Genomic DNA, 22,502 nt, shown 5'->3' with positions numbered 1-22,502 from the left:
AAGAAAATTCTTACAATGAAGATATGTAAATATTTTTTCAAATGATTTGGTGAAGAGAAGATAAAATTATGGGCAAACAAATTTGAAAGAGTATAAAAATAAGACCACTCAAGATAATTTATTAGCACTTAGCCTCGCTAACCTCCCATAAAAATATAGTGATCAACTGACACCTTTCCTCGATTTAATTCTGATATCTATCATTAAAAAATAAAACTAGAAGCTAAAAGGCATTTTATTTTAAGTCTGAAGACATCTGGCTTTATTAAACCAGCATCTCCAATTTTCATAGACTTAGGAGGATCATGGGAGTGATTCGAATTCCCAAAAGTTTCACCGATATCAATGATTCTGAGAGAACATGATAAAAAATTTCCCAGAGTGAGACAAGACTGTTAAGCAGAAACCTTCCTACGCTTTCCTTGGCTTCATTTTTCCCTGATGCAGCAGTCCTTTTTATCCTACGCACAGCACCAAAATGAGTCAAGGATGACATGGACAGCCAATGTGATGTCGGTACATGTTTCATATACGTGGCAAAATGTAAGTTAAGAGAAGAGACACTCACTGTCCTAAGCTGAGATCAAGATGCACCGTGAAGAAGAGTGTTAAGCAGAGCCGCAGCTTTCCCACACCTTCCCTTTCATCTTTTCGGGAATCAACTGGATGCTGTAGCCATACAATATACGTAGTAATCCTTCTCAACCCACTGGATGTATAGCAATATTCCCTCCTCATTTTTTTACATGAAGCTGTACAAGACGCAAAGGCTATCATGAAATCAACCCATATCCCAATACATTTTCCTTCAGTGGCATTCATTCAAGGCTTAAATGCACATATCACACTTAAAACCAAAAAATACCGATTCATTGAGAGATTTAGATTGGTGTAGGGGATAGATGGGTCAATATGGTAAAAATGCCTTCCCTATTCAGCTATTACTGCATATTAAAAATAAATAAGGAAATGCGAAAGTTGTCATTCATTTTTGATGAGTTGGTGATTTCATTTTTTTTTTAACTTGTTGACTCGTTCAGAGAGAACAACTCTTTGAGAGTATGAATTGCTGTAAGGAGTGTACAACAACGAACTGTGTGAGACTCATTCAAGAGGCCGAGATGTACTAGAGATGCAGCAACTTGCTCAGCATCAACTTATTACTGAAAAAGCCATCAATTTTTCATTGTGAATATCTTCAGACGTAGATAAAAGATTGATCGGGGGAAAAATATGGGTCTCCTTACTTTTCACAACTGACAATGAAAAAATCAATGAACTAGCCCATCGCTGAAGATACCCACTAATTTTAAGATCCGAGATCACACTAAGTAATAACATATTTTGAACAGGGCCAAATAAAGGCTCAAATATTTTCTACACGATTCCTCCTCACAATAGGGTGGTTTCCTATTATTTTTTTATTGCCTTAATCGAAAGATTATTACTCCTGGAGTACGTATTTCACGCTTTTAGATTTTTAAATGACAATATCTATTTTTCGCGATTAAATGAAAAGTGAAAATTTTCAAGCGCGCGAAAACGCGACGCTCAAGTATGAATGCCGGGAAATATCTCCGTACGTCGTATTTCTGGTTCCCCCTCCCGCCCGGTGAGGTGACCTTGAGGCGAGGCTTTGCGCTGATACGTCGCAGGCTGCCAGCGGGTAGCTGAGTACCTTGCTGAATGGTAGCGCTAAGCTTAAAAAAGGTTTATTAATACCTTATCAAAGGAAGAAAACTTTCCGACCTTAGCCAGTTTTAATAGGTGATTATTAAGGCATGTTTCCCTGAGCTCTGTGCCTCATGCATGCATTGGTAACCTCAGACGATGTATAACTCCTATCCTCTCGTGTAGAAACTAGGTCCCTGTGACGTCACGTGGAGTGGAATCGCATGGGCGCCAATCTGGCCTTTTTCAAATGAGGATAAAATTTGACCCTTGCCATTCGTCTAAACCGGTATTTCAAAAACCAAATAATTTGTGTATTATGAATACACTAATGGTGGGTAACGAATCGCAATCAATGCCTTTCGTTTTCTTTGATGAAGGAAACTACCCTATTCATTCTAACACACTGTGCGCCTTACATATGATATTCTTCCTGAATAAAACAACAAGGCTCACAAAAAGAAGCTTATCATTGCAATAACTTAACAGCTATTGTACAATAATCTCTTGTCATTACTCCTTTAAATAAATTATAGAGACATAAATATTACTTTAAAACTTGATGCACCATGCCTAAGGGCCAGCTGATTTCCCTGTGTACATGAAGTCAGAGCACCACTTTAGATGACGTTCACAGCCACTGCAACACTTATGCTACTGTTTCTTCTCAACCTACACTATTTCTGAATCAATTTAATTGTTACTATGCTCAGTATACACTCTTTTACTGGGAGATCCATTTTACCTAATTTTAATGGCTCGCAAAGGCTCAGTAACATTTGATATATTTTAACAATCTGAAGCAATGCCTGCACACCACACCCTGCAAGGCTAAGGCATACTGAAGACCTGGAACATGGTAAGTGTTGACCAACAGTGAGTATACATTAGCCAAACTCTCAGTTATGGCATAGTTAGGGTGCCACAAGATCCCATAGCCTATCAGAAAAAATAAAACTCTCTCTATTCAGCAAGGGAGGAACGAGGAGGGTGAGCGAACACAGTCAGTGCTTCAAAAAAAGCTTAGACATTTGAAGCAGACGACAAAAGTGAATAGAATGACAATGTCCAACAACAAGAAGAGTGGTATAAGGGTGTTTCCTCACATTCCATCTAGAGAATAGTTATTTAATGGACTGAATTATTTTATGATGGTTAAATTTTAAATTTACTACAATACACTCCCAAAAACCTCTCAAATTTTCATATCCCAAGAATACCCTTCCACCTCCTTGCCACATCCCTTCACATTTAATGGCTTTGAACTTTTTTACAGACATTGAATGTAAGAAAAAAAGGATAGCAAAGCTGAGAAGGCAGGATTTGATATCAATATATTCTCCCAGCTATTTTATAAAATAAGATAATAGGCCTTGTGTGCTTGTGTTTAAAATACAGACAGGAGGTCAAGAAAGATATATGTATGCATTACCATGGTAAAGTATCGATAAAGGTGCAAGCTGCATAATTCACCACATTCAATAAATATAAATAATAAAAGCAAGAGTAGACAGAATTCACATTCCATTCAAATAAAGAATAAAAAAAAATTACATGAAGCAGGCATCACTGAACATAAGTATTGACAAAAGATTACCATTTGCACAATTTTAATGATATGCTAAACAATTCAGTAAAAATTTACAAACTAACAAGCATTATTCTATTACCTCTTGTACCATAAAGGTTGATCCTAGCTCACTACAATGGTCACTGTCAGTTTTCACACCCTCCTCAGAATGAATAACTGCTTCTACACCAACCACATTAGTATTTCTATGCTTCTGAAGAATACCACTCAACAACCCTTTGACAGGTAAATCAGGAGACTAGAAATGAAGCACATTTAGTCCAATATTAGTAAGGTTATTACACCAGGGGAAAATAAATCATCTCACCAGAGTACTAACACTGGAAACCAGAAAAAAACATTTGTTAAATAAGAGTAAATTATATCAAATTTTTAAGCAAAGGCATATATTCTACCGTACAATTATACTAAAAAGCAGGCCTTGAGTTATGTATTATATTCTTTAATTTTAATAAGAGCACACTGAAAATTGAGAATATAGCAGGTAGGAATCAAGATTAAGATAGGGAATCTGGGCAACTTTCAGATAATTGAAAGCCAAAAAAGCATATACACCCTACATTATAAAGCCTCAAACCTTAACAGATTTCAATAATAAACGACCAATTAACCTTCATTGCCGGAAAACAAGGGTATTTCAATGGCAAGGCTAAGCACTGCATTCAGTAGGCCACAAACAAACGCAAATGTACCAAATAAATTTCAATTTACCTCTTCAACTATAAATGTAGAATCTAACTTATTATTAGTGGAGTTTTCACTCAAACCCTTCTCCTCAGCAATAATTACAGTTTCTTCACCAACTATATTAGTTTTTCTATGTTTCTGCAGTATACTATCCAACACCCCCTTCAAAGGTAAACCAGCAGACTAGAAAACAATCAAAACAAATTAAAATTAGTTATCACCATCAATTTTAAAGAACAAGACATACAAAATTCATCCTTCACACAATCTAGAAAATATCAAAATTAACTTGATGTAATGACTGACCACAGAACCAAAAAACCAACATGCAAGCCATTACTTCATAAGCCAATGGTAAGTGCAAATTCTTTAGTGGTCCCGAATAAAATTATAACCCTTCACTTAAATGTTAGAGTTAAGAGAATTCAAGCATAATACCAATTCAAAAGTAACAAAATGGATTGACATACTTTGTGATCCTTCAAACTGAAATGAATCATGTCAAAATTACAAGTAGTCACAATAATTAGAACATGAAAATACGGATTGCACACAAACAATATTTAATAGCAAACATTGCAATGAATAACACAACTGAGGGCCTCACCATATTAAAAATAAAACAACATATAAGTAATGACAAATAGTTTTATTGTTGTTTTTAATGAACAATCGATAATTAATTCCTAGTTAAAAAAAAACAAAATAATCACTAATGCAGTGCCCAAAACACGGCATTATTTGTATATATAGCCATTTAAATAAAAAAAACAATGGTCTGATAAAAAAGCTAGCGTAGTCTTAGTGTAAATTTTCTAAATAGAAATTAAATTATGCTACAAAAATGCTTCAAAAAGTGCGAAAGGCACAGCTGATTAGGAATCACACCTGCAGCATGGCTGAGAGATCATCATTTCGTGTCATGTCCTTTTCCTCTCTTCTTCTCACACCTTCTGGCAAACCTGATGAGGATGCAGTTGACAACATACCAAACCTCTTTTTTGGGCGAGTGAATGTTCGGGTGTCAATTGACTGCTTATCTCCTGCAGAAAAAGTTGACAGAATTGGGAATATCACAACGAACAGACACCTAGGTTAGCCCCAATTGGGGACTTAAATAATATTAAACAGATAAGGTCTTGTCCAGAGAAGTTTACAAACATTGATCGCCGGATAATTTCCCAAAATACTTTACATGGATACACATATTGTTGGGCGAAGAAAAAGAATGAATTATATGACATAATATCTTCATGGAAAATCCATATTTGTCCAGTGTTAGAAAATATCTATATGAGAACTATGAGCATGCATGTATAACTAGGACACTTCAGGTGCCACTAGTCTGGTGCTACATTGGAAGTTGCACCAACTAACATTACTACAAAAGGATTCGATGGCCACACTATCGATTATAAAGCATATTACGGCCTGTGTACACAATCCATTCACGTATACAGATTAATGTGAGAAAGTATAAACCAAATTAAGACTACCGTACTCTCGGGCTAAGTCATTCGATATTGATGAAAATTCGTTACCGTCAAACGTGATTACTACAGTGCATATTCAACTTGATAAGCACCAAGAACTATTGACGAAACTTATAACCAGTATTACATTACTTTTTCATGTAATTCATTTAATACGTCGCCAATTAATTACATAAAGGCGCCCTGCGAAGCAAGGTACATATGTAGCTGCGGAAGGAACTCGATAGGTACTCGTGTTGACCGATACAGGTATGCAAGTCTTGACAGCCTCTTCATGAAGTAACTTAACTGTTTACCATTAAGGGACATGCTCACATGATACGCAATTTCATATAGAGCGTAAAACAAAGTTTATCTCAAGCACAAAAGGTAGAAGCTAATCAAGAAAATTAAAGTAACTAGCACGCAAGTCCACAACAACCTCCCGCACGAAAACAACACCTCAAATAGGCTATAGAGAATCAAATAACTATTTGCTAAAAATATAACCACCGATAATAACTACCCTACTAAGCCATAATTATCCTAGCTAAGTTCTCGTTCAAAGAAATAATATATTTTTTCGTTTTGGAAGAGTAAACGTTTCGTATGTACAAGAAGCTTGAAAATCCTGCATTTAAATGATGAGATGATCAATATGTGCTCAGAAAAATATCCAGGAGCAAAACACACGGACCTTAAATCCACAAAACTCCATCACTGATTCAAGGTATTTCACTGACAATGAGTCCATATATCGCTCCGCAGATGCGACATGGCATTAATGGAAATGAAATGAGAAAACTTTAAGTATTTACCAGCGTCAAAGTCCAAACTCCTTATGGCAGAAGTAGTTTTCGGATTCCTAAAACTGTTGGCAGCAGCCTCCACCCTGCGCCTCAACCATACTTCAATGTCACAACGAGAATCACATTCCGATACTTTTTCTGGTATATAGAGCCTGAAAACAATCGAAACGAGGTGTGAAACACTTGTCTTTTTTAACATATATAACACGTTTTACACACGCAATATCAAAAAATATATACCAGGTTTGACCATCGGACAAGTCTATATCGTTCAGAGGAATGATATCAAAGTCGTCGACAGCACGATTACTATCCGTCGTAACGTTATTATCACAGACTTGAGGCACTACCAGCCCATTTTTGGCCTGTTGCTGAGCTCTTAGTTGCTCATTCTGTAATTCCAACCTCTTGATAGTCTCTTGTAATTTCTTCACTTTGTCACTATTTACAACAGCTCTTTCTTTTTCCATTGTCGCCACACTTACTTAAACCTGCTACGAACTTTCGAAAACAAGAACACACCTACACATTTTTGAACTTCATGTGACCACAATCCTCGGTATCCCACAAATGCCCATGACACATTTAGGATTACAATACAAATTTCTGAGACAAACCAAAATCTCAAGACGTACAAGAGCCTATCAACGACACCCGTTCTCAGAAGTAACAGGCACAGACTTGCACTCACTGCTTCAGTTGAAGTCGGCCATAGATTCTCCACGTGCTGGCCTCTGTCGGTTATTATAATAACTACTGGAAAACGTATTTTCACATTGGCGCCCGATTTGATTTCTAGAGTCCTCGGGATTAACTGGAATGTTTACAAATTGCCATAACATTAAGACCAAATGTCAATTAAAACCAAATGAATGGGCTAAGGAAATCCTTCATATAATGATTGGAGAGTCACCCAGATGTCATAAATAAGTAGGTCCGGCCCCAAAAACAGTTCCAAAAAGATCTTATATAGAGCTGTTAGAAGTAAGGATGATCTAAACAAGCAAGAGTTAGCAAACGCAGTTGAAACAGAGTATTGTAATCCACTGAAATTTTTGGGCGAGTAAAGCCATTTAGACCTCAATTTGAGGAGTTATAATCATCCCTAAATCATCTGAATTAAATTTATTATTAGTCTTCACAATTATACCACGAATAATCAGTATTTAATGTTAATGAATTCACTCAGGGTCCATGCAGCATATGATGCCACAATGAAGAAATAATATAGCACTGCTACAAGGTACTAAGTACCCAGTGTGAAGATGGATATCAGCACTTTCAACTAAGGTTTCAGCGCTTCTGAACCTGATGGAAAAGTGAGAACCCATGTTTAGCTTTTTGGTAGTAGTAGTACTATTTAAGTTACAGGGTGTCGATGACTTCATTTCGCACCACTTACAGATCTTATTATTAAAAAAAAAGAAAACAATAATGCTTCTAAAAATTAGATTATCCTTCAAAAAAGGTAAAAATGAAAATAATTCCAATCATATTTTACTATAGAGGTATGTTGATCGTAAAATTCTGATGATTCGAGTGGCATGTTCAAAGTTGTGTCCTTGCACAGGGGTCTCCGAACTATGGCTTGTAGGCCACATCAGGTGCGATACGTAATTCCATCCGGCCGGCCAAGCAAATCCATGTGTCTTTACTAATAATTCTTACAATTGGCTCATCTGATCTGAAACCTGATTTTAATGAAAAGGGCATAGCTAAAATTATTTAAGTACTCTGTAAGGTAGGTTTCCATGAAATACTTGAGAGAATTCGGGGATACATACAATTGGGATCTACAGCTTCACTTGAAAATTATGATGAAGATAATATCCTTGGTCCTCTTTCAACGTGGAAATTGCACAGTTTAATGTTGACCAGAGCACCTTTGGAAATGATATTGATTCATACGCTTCAGTGGATGATCAAGTAGAAACATTCCAAATGTTGAGTGATGCAGATATCGTCGCAGATGTTCATAAGAAGGATGCCGAAGATAGTCCTGATGAAGATGATGACCAGAGCGCAGAAGACTTCATTTGCCCGTCTGTTCAAGAGGCAATGAAGGCTGCTGAGACACTCTCCCGGTTCTTTCGCTTCAGGGAAACGACTGCTTTAACACTCAGCGCGCTTCAAGACGTTTGTTGCACAACGAAGAGAATTTATATTTCTGAAAGGACCGTTCAAAAGAAGATCACAGATTTTTTTCGACAGTAAAACAAGATTTTTATTAGGCTATAAAATATTTAATTGTGAATATCATTTTTTTAAGGTTTTTTATTAACGTTTTTTTATTATACATATTCCAATGTACAAGTAGATTTCAATAAACAGTGTTGTATATAGCAGAACATTTGCGTTTTTACTTTGTCCTTTCACTCAGATTTAAGGCTGCTTTTTTCATAACGTCACTCGGATATAACGTTAAAAATCTTCTGGTCCCTTTGATGACGTTATAACCAAGTTCCAATGTATAACCCTGTACCCTTCACTCCAGTAGTCCTCACTGTCCTTCCACCTAACTTCGGATAGACCCAAGATATCTATCCTCCCTTCCTGCATATCTCTTATCATATTTTATAGTTTACCCACCCTTATGATTGTCCTCACATTCTACGTACCTACATTCATCGAATCCTTCCTCTTCTCCATCCTCTTGGTCTTCTTTGGATGCTGATGCTGAAACCGGATGATTACCTAGTCTTACTCTAAAAACACGGTCTGCTAAAAATTGGAATATTTCCTCTTAGGCCCCACTCGTGTAACGTATTCAGAATCTTCTGGCGCCAGACTCGTTCATACGCGAAACATAAAAGTTACACTGTTCTTTGTTCCACAGAAGTTTTAATAACCGACCCAGGTTTCGACAATACACTAGGTAATTATTAGGGTGATTATGACTTAGTGTATTGTCGAAATCTAGGCCGGTTATTAAAACTTCTGCGGAACATAGAACAGTGTACCTTTAATATGTTTCCTGTCACCAAGTTCCACCCAATATCGCCGTCCACCCTTAAGTTGATCGGTCATACTCCTTCTCCAGATCGAAGAATACGGCTATGACATGCTGGCCCGGAAGGAAAGCCTCCTGGATAAAAATTTTCGGTTCGGACGACGTGATCTGTGGTGGATCTACCTCGCGTGAAACCGCACTGGATACTGGAAAGAAGGTTCCGACGCTCCAACCACCTAACGAGCCGAAGGTTCACCATTTTTTCCATGATCAGCTTTAATTTTTGGGTTGCGTTGACAGCAAAGGTCATTTTGCACCACAACCTTCCTTATGTAAAACAAATTTCAAGAGTTTAATGACACATTATGATGGACATTAATATTTAAAATAAAAAAATTGCTTGCATCTGCTTAAATGTCTATACAGTTTGCTAAAAACGTTGATATCCTTCAAAAATGCAATTGCTCGTGACAAACCCTCCGAAGAATCACCGAGGATATGATTTAGGGCACCGCTCATTTCGTGCTTGTCTCGAGGGGATCGAGTAGTAGTAGTATTTTGTGTTAGGGTGCCTCGACAACTAAGGTCATTTGCACCACCGACAAATTTCTAAAATCAAAATTTTTAAAAGATGCATTAAAAGGGTGTTTAAACATTCATAAGAATAAAAATGGGTAGTCAGATGATAAAAAGGTTAGTTTTTAAACACTATTAATTAGCCCAGTCTCTATTAAAAACTTAATGACTCGGCTGATACTATCAGGGTCGTCTCCTAGGATGTGCCCTAGGTCTCCCCCGATGTTCAGACGATGGCGCACTGAGCGGTATTTCTCACACTCTGTCAGGAGATGTCTCACAGTAATGGGAGAGTCGCAATCATCACAGAGGGGTGGAATTCTCTCTTCAGTGAAGAGGTACGAGTGGGTGAGAGCGCAGTGCCCAATTCTCAGTCGCGTGATTGGGACCTCCTCCCTGCGCTTCCTCCTGACAGACGCTGAGATTACCGGCTTGATTGCGCGTAGTTTATTCCCGGTAAGAGAGCGTCAAGTCTCTTTCCACTTTTCTAAGGCTACCATTTTCAGGGTCGCCTTCAAATCATCGTATGGTACCAGCACAGAGGCATCAACGTCGTCCTCGATGGCACCCTTCGTGGCCGAGTTGGCCATCTCATTTCCACCAATACCCACATGTCCAGGGACCCACAAAAAACGGATTCTCACTCCTTTCCGATCAAGGGATAGTAGTTTATTTTGAATTTCCCGGACGATTGGGTGACAGGGAGAAAAACTGGAAATGGCCTGCAGGGCGCTCATGGAGTCGCCGCAGACCATAAAGGACGCGTTGCTATACTAAATACCATCCAGAGCCATCTTTATGGCGAACAGTTCTGCCGTATAGCCGCTACACAGCGGACTGAGCTTGGCCTTGAGGGTTCCATGATGTGACGAGAACACTGCACACCCGCACGCACGCTCCGACTTCGATCCGTCCGTGTAAACAGGGATGAAGTCGGGATGGCGGTGCATTATTTCCTTGAAACCATGCTGGTATTCCGCGGCAGTTGTAAAAGATTTTTGATTTTTGTGGAGGACAAATCTGACTTGTGGAAATGGAACCTGCCACGGTGGATTTCCCGAATTCCCAATGGGGTACACCTCTGGGAGTATAAACTCACTGTCCAAGATAAAATTATTAAAAGTAATACTTAGGGGTCTAGTTGCCCTAGGCCGCCTGTTAAAAATATTAATAAAACGGGTTAGAAATAATATTAAAACTAGGGTGCCCTTTCATTGTTAGAATTTTAGCAACATAGCTGCACATAAGGATGTTTCGGCGTGCAATCAACGGGGGCTCCCCAGAATCTGATTATACACTCAAGACCGGAGAAGTCCTGATAGCTCCAGTTGCCAATCAAAGCCCCGCATTGTGAACCGTGTTCGAAGGTCTCAAATAACTCTCACGGGCGGAGGAGTAGACAAAACATCCATAGTCTAATTTCGAGCGCACCAATGCTCTATACAATAAAAGCATCGTGGAGCGATCGGCGCCCCACGAGTAATTACATAGATATCGCAGGATATTTAAAAATGTCAAACATTTGTTTTTTAAAAACTGAATGTGTTCACACCAATGAAGGCGGCGGTCTAAAATCAAACCCAGATAGCGGGCTGAATCCGTATAAGGTAGAATTCGGCCGCTCAGGCGTAGTTCTGGTGGAGGAACATGTGCCCCCTTACGATGGAAGTGGACACATTTCGTTTTTTCAACGGAAAAACGAAATCCACTTCGATTCGACCATTCGCCAAGTCTATTAAGGGTCAGCTGGATGACCCGTGCGGCACTGGCAAGTGTGGCCGATCGACAAAAAAATGGCCAACACTGGTGTTCTGACGCACTCTGTAACGTCATTTATCGCAATAGCGAAGAGCGTGACGCTAAGTACAGAGCCTTGCGGTACCCCATTATTTTGTGTATAAAAACCGGATAAATGATTACCTAGCCTTACTCGAAAAACACGGTCTGCCAAAAACATTTTAATAAAAATTGGAAGATTTCCTCTTAGGCCCCACTCCTAAAACGTATTCAGAATCTTCTGGCGCCAGACTCCGTCATAAGCCTTCTCCAGATCGAAGAATACGGCTATGACATGTTGGCCCAGGAGGAAAAGCTCCTGGATAAAATTTTCGGTTCTAACGAGGTGGTCTATGGTGGATATTGGCAAGAAGGTTCCGACGCTCCAACCAGCAAACGAGCCGACGGTTCATCATTCTTTCCATGATCTTGCATAGGCAACTGGTCAAGGGTATTGGCCTATAATTATTTGGGTCTATTTTATCCTCTCCTTGTTTGGGAATAGGGACAACTACGGATTCCCGCCAGGCTCTAGGGAAGCTTCCCTCAACCCATATTTGATTGAAGGTATGGAGAATATCCATCAACGCATTCTCCGGAATATTCCGAATAAATATATTTCGGACACCGTCCATTCCTGGCGCAGTGTCTTTTGAATCCGTTATGGCGGACTTCAGCTCCCAAAAGGAAAAGAGATCGTTGTATATGGCTGCCTCGTGCGATTCGGTGAAGTTCAAGTGCGAGGAGCGTTCCCTAATAGACAGGAAGGTTGCTGAGTAGTTCTCGTCGCTGCTGGTCTTGGCAAACGATTCCCCGAGAACGTCGCATATCTCCTCCGGTGTGTGAATTGTCACACCTTGAAATACAAGGCACAAAACGCCGTGAACATGCCGCGCTCCCGAGATAGCCCTCACCTTGTTCCAGACCTGTGTTAGTGGAGTCCTGTTGTTGATGGAGGATACACACTTTATCCAGGCCTTCTTTGACTCCTTTATAATTAGTCGAGCTTTTGCCCTGAGTCGTCGAAATGAGGCAAGATTAGAGGCAGTTGGAAACTTATTAAAAATACAGAGGGCACGTTTCCGTTTCTTAACCCTTTCGCGCCGAGCTTCTTCACGGGAAGTTGCTTTTGGCTCTACGAAGGGTTTGAGAATTTCCTTTTCGCCCTGTACGGAGTTTTTTCTCGTCTTGGGACTGTCCAGGTAGTCGCTTCCTCCCCTTAATGACCTTTCCTAGCGGGGTCCCGGACCCTTACCTCGGCAACTGGGCAAATATAATCCTCGACCCTTTTCCCCGAAGGCAGCCCATCCCGGAGTACTTTTGCGGTCAGTTTATTGTTACCAGTGCAATTTTAATTTTTTAATGGTTACTATTGCATTAAATGTCAGTTCATCAATGTATTGCTTTCATTTTGCAATGCCTTTAGAACTTTTAAACGAAGTTCTACGGTTATTTTTAGGGTTTTCAGCAAAACGGCAATATATCATAGACCAACAAATACTTTAAAGGGAATGAAATCTTTCAATGTTCCTAGCCTACTTCTAGGTATTTACAATTTATGATATTAACATATTTTAGATCCATGATGCCAAAATCCACACTTTCCTCATTTGCGTCTGCTCTGCAGTTCTCTGAAAACATGAGAATGATACATTACGAATTTTTTAGAAGAATATTTTCCCGAAAAATTCTCATAAAACTACTTGAATCTTACAAATTTGTTGTTTGAAATGGGTAAATATTATTTTTTAAAGCAAATTCGCTTGGATAAATATAAATTCATATTACGCACGAAATAAGAAAAAATACAAAACACTGTTTCTAGAAAAAATTTCCCATCCTAGTAGTAGTAGTATTAGAATTGAGATAAAGGGTGCGTCGACGGCAAGGTCATTTTGCACCACTACTCAATCGTTTGATTCAACACTCATTATAAATGGATATTTACTACGCAATTTTTAACATGAAATAGAGGGAAGCTTTTAAATTTTGTTGAAAAGACCTATTTCCTTGAGAAACAAAATTGTACTACTTAGATTGGTGGGGTGGTCTCCTAGAATAGATACTAGGTCCCCATCCAGATTGAACCGTGTCCGCGCATCACGGTATTTGTCGCGCTCTGTCAAGATATGTCGGATGCTTAAAGGGCACATACACTCGTCACATTGAGGAGCTTGCTTCTCTTCGGTAAAAAGAAAGGCATGAGTCAGAGGGCAGTGCCCTATCCTCAAACGAGTGATATCTACTTCCTCCCTTCGATTGATCCTGGTAGAGGAAGGCCAAGCTGACGTTGTATGTTTGATGCTTCGCAGTTTATTGTTATTCAAAGTCCTCCACGACTCCCTCCACTGTTCAAGTACAACATTTTTTTTATTGACCCTCTTAGGTCTTCGTACGGAACTAGCGTTGATTTAATCTCTTCGTTAGTAAGAGCTTCCTTGGCCAACAAATCTGCTTTTTCGTTTCCACGTATCCCCGCATGTCCCGGAACCCAAAGAAAGCAAACACTTATTCCCTTGTTCATGAGAGTCAGCAGCGTGGCATGAATGTGTTGAACAACTGGATGCATGGGTAAGAAGCCAGAAATGGATTGTAAGGAGCTAAGGGAGTTGGTGCATATGACAAACGAGCCATTTTCGTCACTCAAGGCTTCCAAAGCCATTTAAATTGCGAAGAGTTCCGCCGTATAAATGCTGCACAGCGGATGCAGCTTCGCCTTAATGGCTCCATGTAGAGGAGAGAACGCTGCACATGCACAGGCAGAGTTACATTTCGATCCGTCGTGTAAATGGGGATTAAATTGGAGTGGTTCCACCGAAACTTAAAATACTCACGTTGGTATTCCAAGGGAGTAGTGGAGGATTTTGGCCGAGATAGTAAAAACGTATTAACCGTAGGAGTGGGAGTCAACCAAGGTGCGTAAGTTGAGTACGCAACAGGGTATACGTCTGGTAGTTTAAAATCACATCCGAGAATAAAATCATTAAAACGAATACTTACAGGTCTCGTTGCCCTAGACCTTCGATTAAAAACATTTAAAAGCCGAGGTTTAAAAAGTATGTCGTAGCATGGGTGACTCGTCATAGATAAAATTTTGGATACGTAACTGCAAAGCAGCCAAGCCCTACGGTAGTACAAGGGAGGTTCTCCTGCGTCAGAGTGGATGCTTCGAAAGGCCCCAGTGCAGAGTCGTAGCACGGCGTTGCGCAAAGAATTTAACGCTCGTAGATACGATGGGCGGGCAGATGCATAAACAAAGGAGCCGTAGTCTATTCTAGACCGCACCAATGTGCGATATAGTAGGAGTAGGGTGGTACGGTCTGCTCCCCACGATATGTGACTCAAAAACTTTAAAATATTTATAGACTTAGAACAACTTGCCTTCAGATTATTGATGTGATCTCGCCAGTTGAGTCTTTGATCCAATGTTAGCCCCAGAAAACGGATTGACTCCACAAATGGGAGATTTCTTCCGCTAAGACGAAGTGTAGGAGGAAGGTGGACGCCTCTGACACGGTGGAAGTGAACGCATTTGGTTTTCTCAGTTGAAAATCTAAAACCGCTACTATGGGTCCATTGGTCTAATTTTTTCAACGTGAGTTGGATCAATCTCCATATGTTGGCCACTCTAGATGACCTGCAGAATATCGCCAGGTCATCAACGAATAGAGTGGCCATTATCGGCGTCTGGATGTATTTAGCTACGTCATTGATCGCAATAGCGAAAAGCGTCACGCTCAAGACGGACCCCTGGGGGACTCCGTTGTCGAGAGGGTAGGGACGCGTTAGGAACTGCCCCGTCCTTACTTTAAAAATACGGTTTGTTAAAAAATTTTGAATAAAAGTTGGTAAGTTACCCCTAAAACCCCAATCATGCAGAGTGCGTAAGATTTTTTTGCGCCAAACCCGATCGTAGGCCTTCTCTATGTCGAAGAAAACCCCAACCACGTGTTGGCGGAGGATGAAGGCTTCTTGGATATAATTCTCGATCCTCACCAAGTGGTCCAAGGTGGAGCGGCCCCTTCTAAATCCACTTTGAATATTGCAGAGAAGGTTTCGGCGTTCCAACCACCAAATGAGCCTCCGATTAACCATTCTCTCCATGAGCTTGCATAAGCAGCTGGTGAGTGAGATCGGACGGTAAGAATTTGGGTCAGTCCTATCTTTCCCATGCTTGGGTATGGGGATGATGACACTCTCCCGCCAGGATGAAGGAAAAGTGCCTGCTACCCAAAGTTGATTATAGGTTCGCAGGACTTCCAGCAACGCTGATTCCGGGAGGTTACGAAGAAAGCCATTGTGGATTTCGTCTGGTCCTGGAGAGATATCATGTGATTCGTGGATGGCAGAACGCAACTCCCACATAGAAAACGGAATGTTGTAATCTGCCGTCATGCACGTCTCCTTAAAACAAATGGGGATGTTATTAAAAGTGGTTATTGAGTAAAAATAGGTTAAAATCACTAATAAAACTTGATAAAATACGTCCCCTGCGGTTGCACTGTCCCGGGGTGCTTCCCCATAGACGATCGTGAGCATTAAAATCTCCGAGTAAAATAAAAGGCTGTAGTTGGTGAACAGGGATTCTAGATTAAAACGTGTGACGGGTGCACCCTCCGGCAGGTAAACGTTGCACACCGTTATCGCCTCGGGAGCGTGCACCGTCACCGCTACCGCTAATTTCCCATCCTTCTTTTGCATCCGGGCTTTGGACCGGCAATGGCGAAGTTAAAATTTTTGTTTTTTTTAAACTTTTTTGAATATTAATTTTTTTTTTTATCTTTTTATATTTTTGTGTTACATAAATCATTTGACAGGTGCACTAATAATTTTTTTGAGTGTGAAATATTTGAAAGCAGGGTGCCACACACAGTCCTACATCGCATGTAGCACACATGTAACGCGACACTCTTCTTCTGCCACTCTTGCTACACACCACACACTTCCTTGCAAGCGATTTTAATGTTGAAGTCAGATGTGGGGGAAGGGAAATGCCTATCTGTTAGCCTAGTCGGTAGATCTTGCTGTGATCCTCTTCCTTTAGCCATTCTGCTTTGCCTGAGGTGTTTCCAAAATCTTCCGAATAAGGTTGAGCTGGAACTTTTCTATCGGTATCCTTTTTTTCGTGACAGTCTTATAAAGAGTAGTGAACAGCCTCATTATTATTTCTAAATAGATGTCTAGTAAAGGAAAAAGAAAAAACAGTGTTAAGAAACAATTAAAGCAACAGCGCTTGAGCCCGCAAAGTGAAAGCTATAAGAGAATCTTGAGAAGTGTCTCAAAGAGTTCTTTGACACAAAGTCAAGGTCAAGAGCGGCACGAGTTGAGCTCCAGCTTGAACCCAGCTGTAGAAGCTCCTCATTCTGCAGATAGCTTTGACGAACCTGCTAGAGTTGGTGAAGGCCCAGTTGGTCTTACTGCTAGCTGTAGCAGAAGCTCTAGTGCAGCAGCAATAGACTTGACAGCTTGTGACAGCAGCAATCCCAGCAGAACAACAATAGACATATCTTCTGACACAGAAAGCCACCTTGCCAGCAGAACTAGCATAGTCTTAAATCTTCTTGAGGAAGAGCAAGAAGCAAACCAGCTGTCAGTTGCTGATTCTGGGCTAGGAGCAGAGCTAAGTGTTACCAACTTAGAAACAACGAGAAGAATGTCTGGCCACGAGCAGTCTGTTGATGAACAGCAGGTGGAGGGTGCTGCAGCTGATTCCCGACTTTCACAACTTGGCATGACTGGTGCAAGGAGTCGCACGACAGATGGATCCGGACCCAGCAGTGACACACAGACAGGCAACACTAAAAAGGATGGAAAACCGCCTGCAAAGCTACAATTCGAACCAGATCAAGTGGCAATGAATGTTAGCATTGACAAAATTTATAGGAAGCAGTCCTATGTCTTTGATGAGTTGACAAAGTCCCAAGATCTCATGGCAAAGTACCTAAATAAAGGCAAAGAACTGAAAAGGAAAATAAATGAACAAAAAGCAAAAACTATTGACAAAGTGACCATGCCAGGCTCTTCTTGCACAATAAAGATTGCAGGTGAGATCGGACCTAATGACCTTACATTCCCAAGATTTTATGCCATCTTGCTTGCACTGACAAGTCATGAGGAAAGAGAAGTCACAGCATTGGCAAAGAACATCAGGCTAGGCAATGGCATAACAGAAGAGGACAAGTGCATTCTTAGGCTGGTCGGACCTGGCTATTCTCTGCACGGATATGCTCTCATCTCAACAATGGCAATGGAGGGCAATACAGGCAAGTTGTACAAGTGGGACGTGAATAAGGACGGCATAATGGGGGCTTGGATGGGACTGGCAGTCTTACTTGACTATCAAGCCTATGTTTACGAACAAGGGAAAACTCCAAATCAAGCAGACTTTCTGGAGTTTAGATGTAATAATGACACTCCCACACTTCTTGCTTGTTGCAGGAATATAAAAATTAAAAATTATCAAATAACCAAAGCTGACAAAGACAACATCCTGGCAATTTGGAATAAATTTTACATAGGCCAAAAGACTACTGGGATGAATGCAATGAAAGCAGTCCTCTTCGGAAGAGGCATTGACTTTATTCAGAGGATGTTTGAAGACCAGGGAGCTTAAGAGCTTTAAGGGTACTTTAACTGATTTAAAGTCCTCATTGTAAATATTAATGTTTGTTTAGTTTAGTTTCTAATTTAATTTTCTTTTTTAAAGTTGTTTATTTGTGACAAGGTCTTTGAGAAAAGGCTGATAATGGAGGGAGGGAAAAGCTGCTGCTTATCATCTCTAAAACTGTAAGTAATTCACAGTTCATATCATAAATTGTGTCACATTGTGTTAATTAGTGACTTAACCTTTTTATTTTAATTTTCATGTTTTTGTTGTTTTGTTATTTAGAAATTGAGGCCGCTATTTCTTTGCCGGCCTCGGTGGCGGCGGGGTAACGTTCTCGCCTGCCAAACAAGAGGTCGCGGGTTCGAGTCCCGCCTGGGTAGGTTTCCCCGGTCCAGGGCATGGTCGTTTGTGTACGTTTAATTGTTACATTTGTTGAACACCCCGGTGTAAAATGGCCAATAAGAGCTGTATCCGGTGGTTTGCGAATAAAATAAAATAAAAATAAAATAAAAAAGACAATGCGCATTCAGCACTGACACATCCAGTATGTGAAAAAATAGTTTTTTATACCACTTGACTGTCTTCCTGATTGTCTCAACAGAGCTTATCACCATGTCAGCGCGGTCCACTGCACCCATTGACGCGTTGTAATCGATGATGCACTTTGGTTTGATTATCAACCTTCCTGTTTTCCTATCCCGTTTATTAGATTCTATTAACTCTGCTGTGTGCATGGTGGAAAGCATCCACATTCATTTTTGGCATTTCTTTCCTGTTTTTCCTCACAGTCCCACATGCATTTGTGCCATTACTGTGAAGCCACAAAAACAATGATGGGCTAGTGTACCAATTATCGACGTATAGGCTATGACCTTTTCCGAAATATGGCTGCATAAGGGTTGCAACAATATCGCCAGATTTTCCCAAACCCAGATTTTGTTCCAATATGTCGATACAGGACCCCGTGTACACAATAGTCTAAAACATATCCCGTGTTGCAATCACATAAAACGAAGGTCTTTATTCCAAAGCGACTTCTTTTTGAAGGGATATATTGCTTGAAAGAAAGTCTCCCTTTGAACAATAGGAGGCTCTCGTCTATGCACAAATTCGCGAAAGGAGTTAGAGCATCTTTGTATGCAGAGCGTTACGTATCCATGACTGTTCGCACTTTGGTAAGACGGTCACTGGTTTTCGCCTTGGCGTTGTCCGAAAAATGTAACATTCGGAGGATCATAAGGTATCTATCCCTTGGCATCAGATCCCCAAATATTGGTGTCCTAATTAAAGTCCTTCGACCAATATTCGTGTATGGTAAGCTTTTTTGTCCTAGTCATCAACATAGTCATTGCCAGAAAACAATACATTTCTTCCTTCGTAACATCCTTCCATCCTTCGAGGCGCGGCTTCACTTCTTCACATGCATGATCAAGTGTGAATTTATGGAATTTATTCATCTCCTCAGCAATTAGTTCCATCAATTGAACTGAGAAAAAGATTTCAAAAAACTCACGAATCGATGAATTTTCACTCACATCAGCATTGCATCCGGAATTAGCAGAATCAAAGGAATGATTTTTTGGGGAAAAATCATTAGGGGACCACAAAATGCCATTAGCAGCTATCCTTCTTCTTTTCGGAGTAGATTCCTCCTCTTCGTTTGATGAAGATTCTGATTCATCTACATACATACATTCCGAAGAAGGCTCGGGAAAACGTGCATCAGTCGTGGCCCTCGGCGTTGACGGCAGCAGCTCACGCTCTATATCACCTGATGACGCCGTTTCAGACATCACTATCAGAGTCACCATCCTCGTCTTCACTATCAGTTCGGGTGAGTATTTCCAGGATCAATTGATCCGTTATTAGCCGGGACATTTTCCCAGTGTAAGCAAAGTCCAGGAAATTTGCCTAACGCTCCACTCGTCCAAGTAACTCTGAACACGTCGACAACGTAAGCAGAACTAACGAAAGCGAAACGAAAGGCACTTCAAGAAAAAAATCCTGGCTGTATAATTCCAAGAAAAAATGTAATTCCACCGACACATCATTTGAAAGAAAATCCTTGCAGGAGGAGGATGGGGAATGCGTACAGAACATTTACGGTTAAATTTGAATACACGCCAAGAAAATTTTGAAAAGAAAATGAGCTTTTCCGAGAAGAGTTAGGTTATCATCTTCCACGTACATATTTTAGTAGGAGAATACTTACACCAATATACTCTTGGGTGTTCCAGTTGGAGGATAATAAGTTTTTCCAAGAAAACATTAATGCGCTAATGTGTCCCGAAATAAGCCCGTGAGGTGCACAGGGCAGACCACCTTAATGGATCCTGACCAGAGAACCAAGATATGAGAGTAATTACCTGGGTAGAGCAGTTCTTATACCTGCAATGGTATGGAATGCTTCTCACAACATGTGTCTACGTAAAACATTCCCTATTGGTACATTACATTTACGAATTCTTAGGTTATGCATTAATCAGTATTTATAGCGAAATTCGTTTATAATACCTTTGTATTCAAAGGTTGGTGAGAGGTTATTAAAAATAGTCGCTGTAATTTTGACTCACGACAAAGAACTGAGAGAATGTGAGTAAACTTCTCTCGGGTTTCCCACCGGGTTAAAGGCTTCATAATGGCCATTATGAAGCCTTTAACCCGGTGGGAAACCCGAGAGAAGTTTACTCACATCATTCGCCGGGAAAGCATCAAATCTTTCTTCAACTGAGAGAATCATATTTTATTACGTATAGTAGTAGTAGAATTGAGATAAAGGGTGCGTCGACGGCAAGGTCATTTTGCACCACTACTCAATCGTTTGATTCAACACTCATTATAAATGGATATTTACTACGCAATTTTTAACATGAAATAGAGGGAAGCTTTTAAATTTTGTTGAAAAGACCTATTTCCTTGAGAAACAAAATTGTACTACTTAGATTGGTGGGGTGGTCTCCTAGAATAGATTCTAGGTCCCCATCCAGATTGAACCGTGTCCGCGCATCACGGTATTTGTCGCGCTCTGTCAAGATATGTCGGATGCTTAAAGGGCACCTACACTCGTCACATTGAGGAGCTTGCTTCTCTTCGGTAAAAAGAAAGGCATGAGTCAGAGGGCAGTGCCCTATCCTCAAACGAGTGATAACTACTTCCTCCCTTCGATTGATCCTGGTAGAGGAAGGCCAAGCTGACGTTGTATGTTTGATGCTTCGCAGTTTATTGTTATTCAAAGTCCTCCACGACTCCCTCCACTGTTCAAGTACAACATTTTTTAGTGGCCCTCTTAGGTCTTCGCACGGAACTAGCGTTGATTTAATCTCTTCGTTAGTAAGAGCTTCCTTGGCCAACAAATCTGCTTTTTCGTTTCCACGTATCCCCGCATGTCCCGGAACCCAAAGAAAGCAAACACTTATTCCCTTGTTCATGAGAGTCAGCAGCGTGGCATGAATGTGTTGAACAACTGGATGCATGGGTAAGAAGCCAGAAATGGATTGTAAGGAGCTACGGGAGTCGGTGCATATGACAAACGAGCCATTTTCGTCACTCAAGGCTTCCAAAGCCATTTTAATTGCGAAGAGTTCCGCCGTATAAATGCTGCACAGCGGATGCAGCTTCGCCTTAATGGCTCCATGTAGAGGAGAGAACGCTGCACATGCACAGGCAGAGTTACATTTCGATCCGTCGGTGTAAATGGGGATTAAATTGGGGTGGTTCCACCGAAACTTAACACTAGAACCGCGGAGGGGGTCAAATTGACCCCTTACGATTTTCAACATGTAAATTTCACACTTAATTTTTTTTTCACAAACCTGACATTTTCTGACTTTTAATGAATTGTAGAAAGGCGTATTCGTGCGAAATTCCAACGCTCTTGGACTATTTTTGTGAAAACTAGACAATAATATACCTAGAACCGCGGTAGGGGTCATTTTGACCCCTGCTCTGTTGTCGTTCCCGAACTTTATATTTTCGCAGCAGAAATTCACCGCAAGCGTAATTTTCGAAGGTCGAATGTGTGGGAATGGCATGGATTACCTCTGTCGTTCCTTATTAGGCCGCAGATAAAGGCAACCCGCCCAGTGGACGCCTGAAAGAATGTGAGAGTCGAGCCGCGTAGAAATGGACCTACGCGAAAATTTCCGGGCACCCCCCTTTCCTTGGCTACCCCCACTCAAGGCTCCTTCCTTCCCCTACCGTGCCTCCCCTACCAGTGTGGCGTCATTGTAGTTGCCAGCTCAATTACATGAATTACAATGTAATACTTCGCAATTCACCCGAATTCATCAGTTTGCGCGGCAGTTCGTCTCACCCGTTCGATTGTTGCGCTGCATCCATCAGCGCTGAACGAAGGGCAATACCG

General features: G+C 40.6%; 1 protein-coding gene and 1 pseudogene across 6 annotated transcripts in view; both read right to left on the bottom strand.

Moving 5' to 3' along the window:
• Positions 1–6,955, bottom strand: part of LOC124162911 — a 30,168-nt gene extending 23,213 nt beyond the window's left edge. Inside the window, exons 1-5 of one of the 6 annotated variants that reach the window (XM_046539635.1) lie at positions 6,471–6,955; positions 6,240–6,382; positions 4,838–4,992; positions 3,974–4,132; positions 3,342–3,500 (exon numbers count right to left, since the gene is read on the bottom strand). In XM_046539635.1, the coding sequence (XP_046395591.1) occupies positions 3,342–3,500; positions 3,974–4,132; positions 4,838–4,992; positions 6,240–6,382; positions 6,471–6,700 (846 nt within the window). In that variant the 5' untranslated portion in view covers positions 6,701–6,955. The remainder of the gene's footprint in view (positions 1–3,341; positions 3,501–3,973; positions 4,133–4,837; positions 4,993–6,239; positions 6,383–6,470) is intronic. The other 5 variants (XM_046539634.1, XM_046539638.1, XM_046539639.1 and 2 more) reach the window with 5 other exon arrangements.
• Positions 6,956–18,651: 11,696 nt separating this feature from the next.
• Positions 18,652–19,578, bottom strand: LOC124162996 (annotated as a pseudogene).
• Positions 19,579–22,502: the final 2,924 nt, after the last annotated feature.

Source organism: Ischnura elegans, chromosome 7 (genome assembly GCF_921293095.1).
Source record: "Ischnura elegans chromosome 7, ioIscEleg1.1, whole genome shotgun sequence".
NCBI classification, from domain to species: Eukaryota; Metazoa; Arthropoda; class Insecta; order Odonata; family Coenagrionidae; genus Ischnura; species Ischnura elegans.
This window is presented reverse-complemented; position numbering and strand designations above follow the sequence as displayed.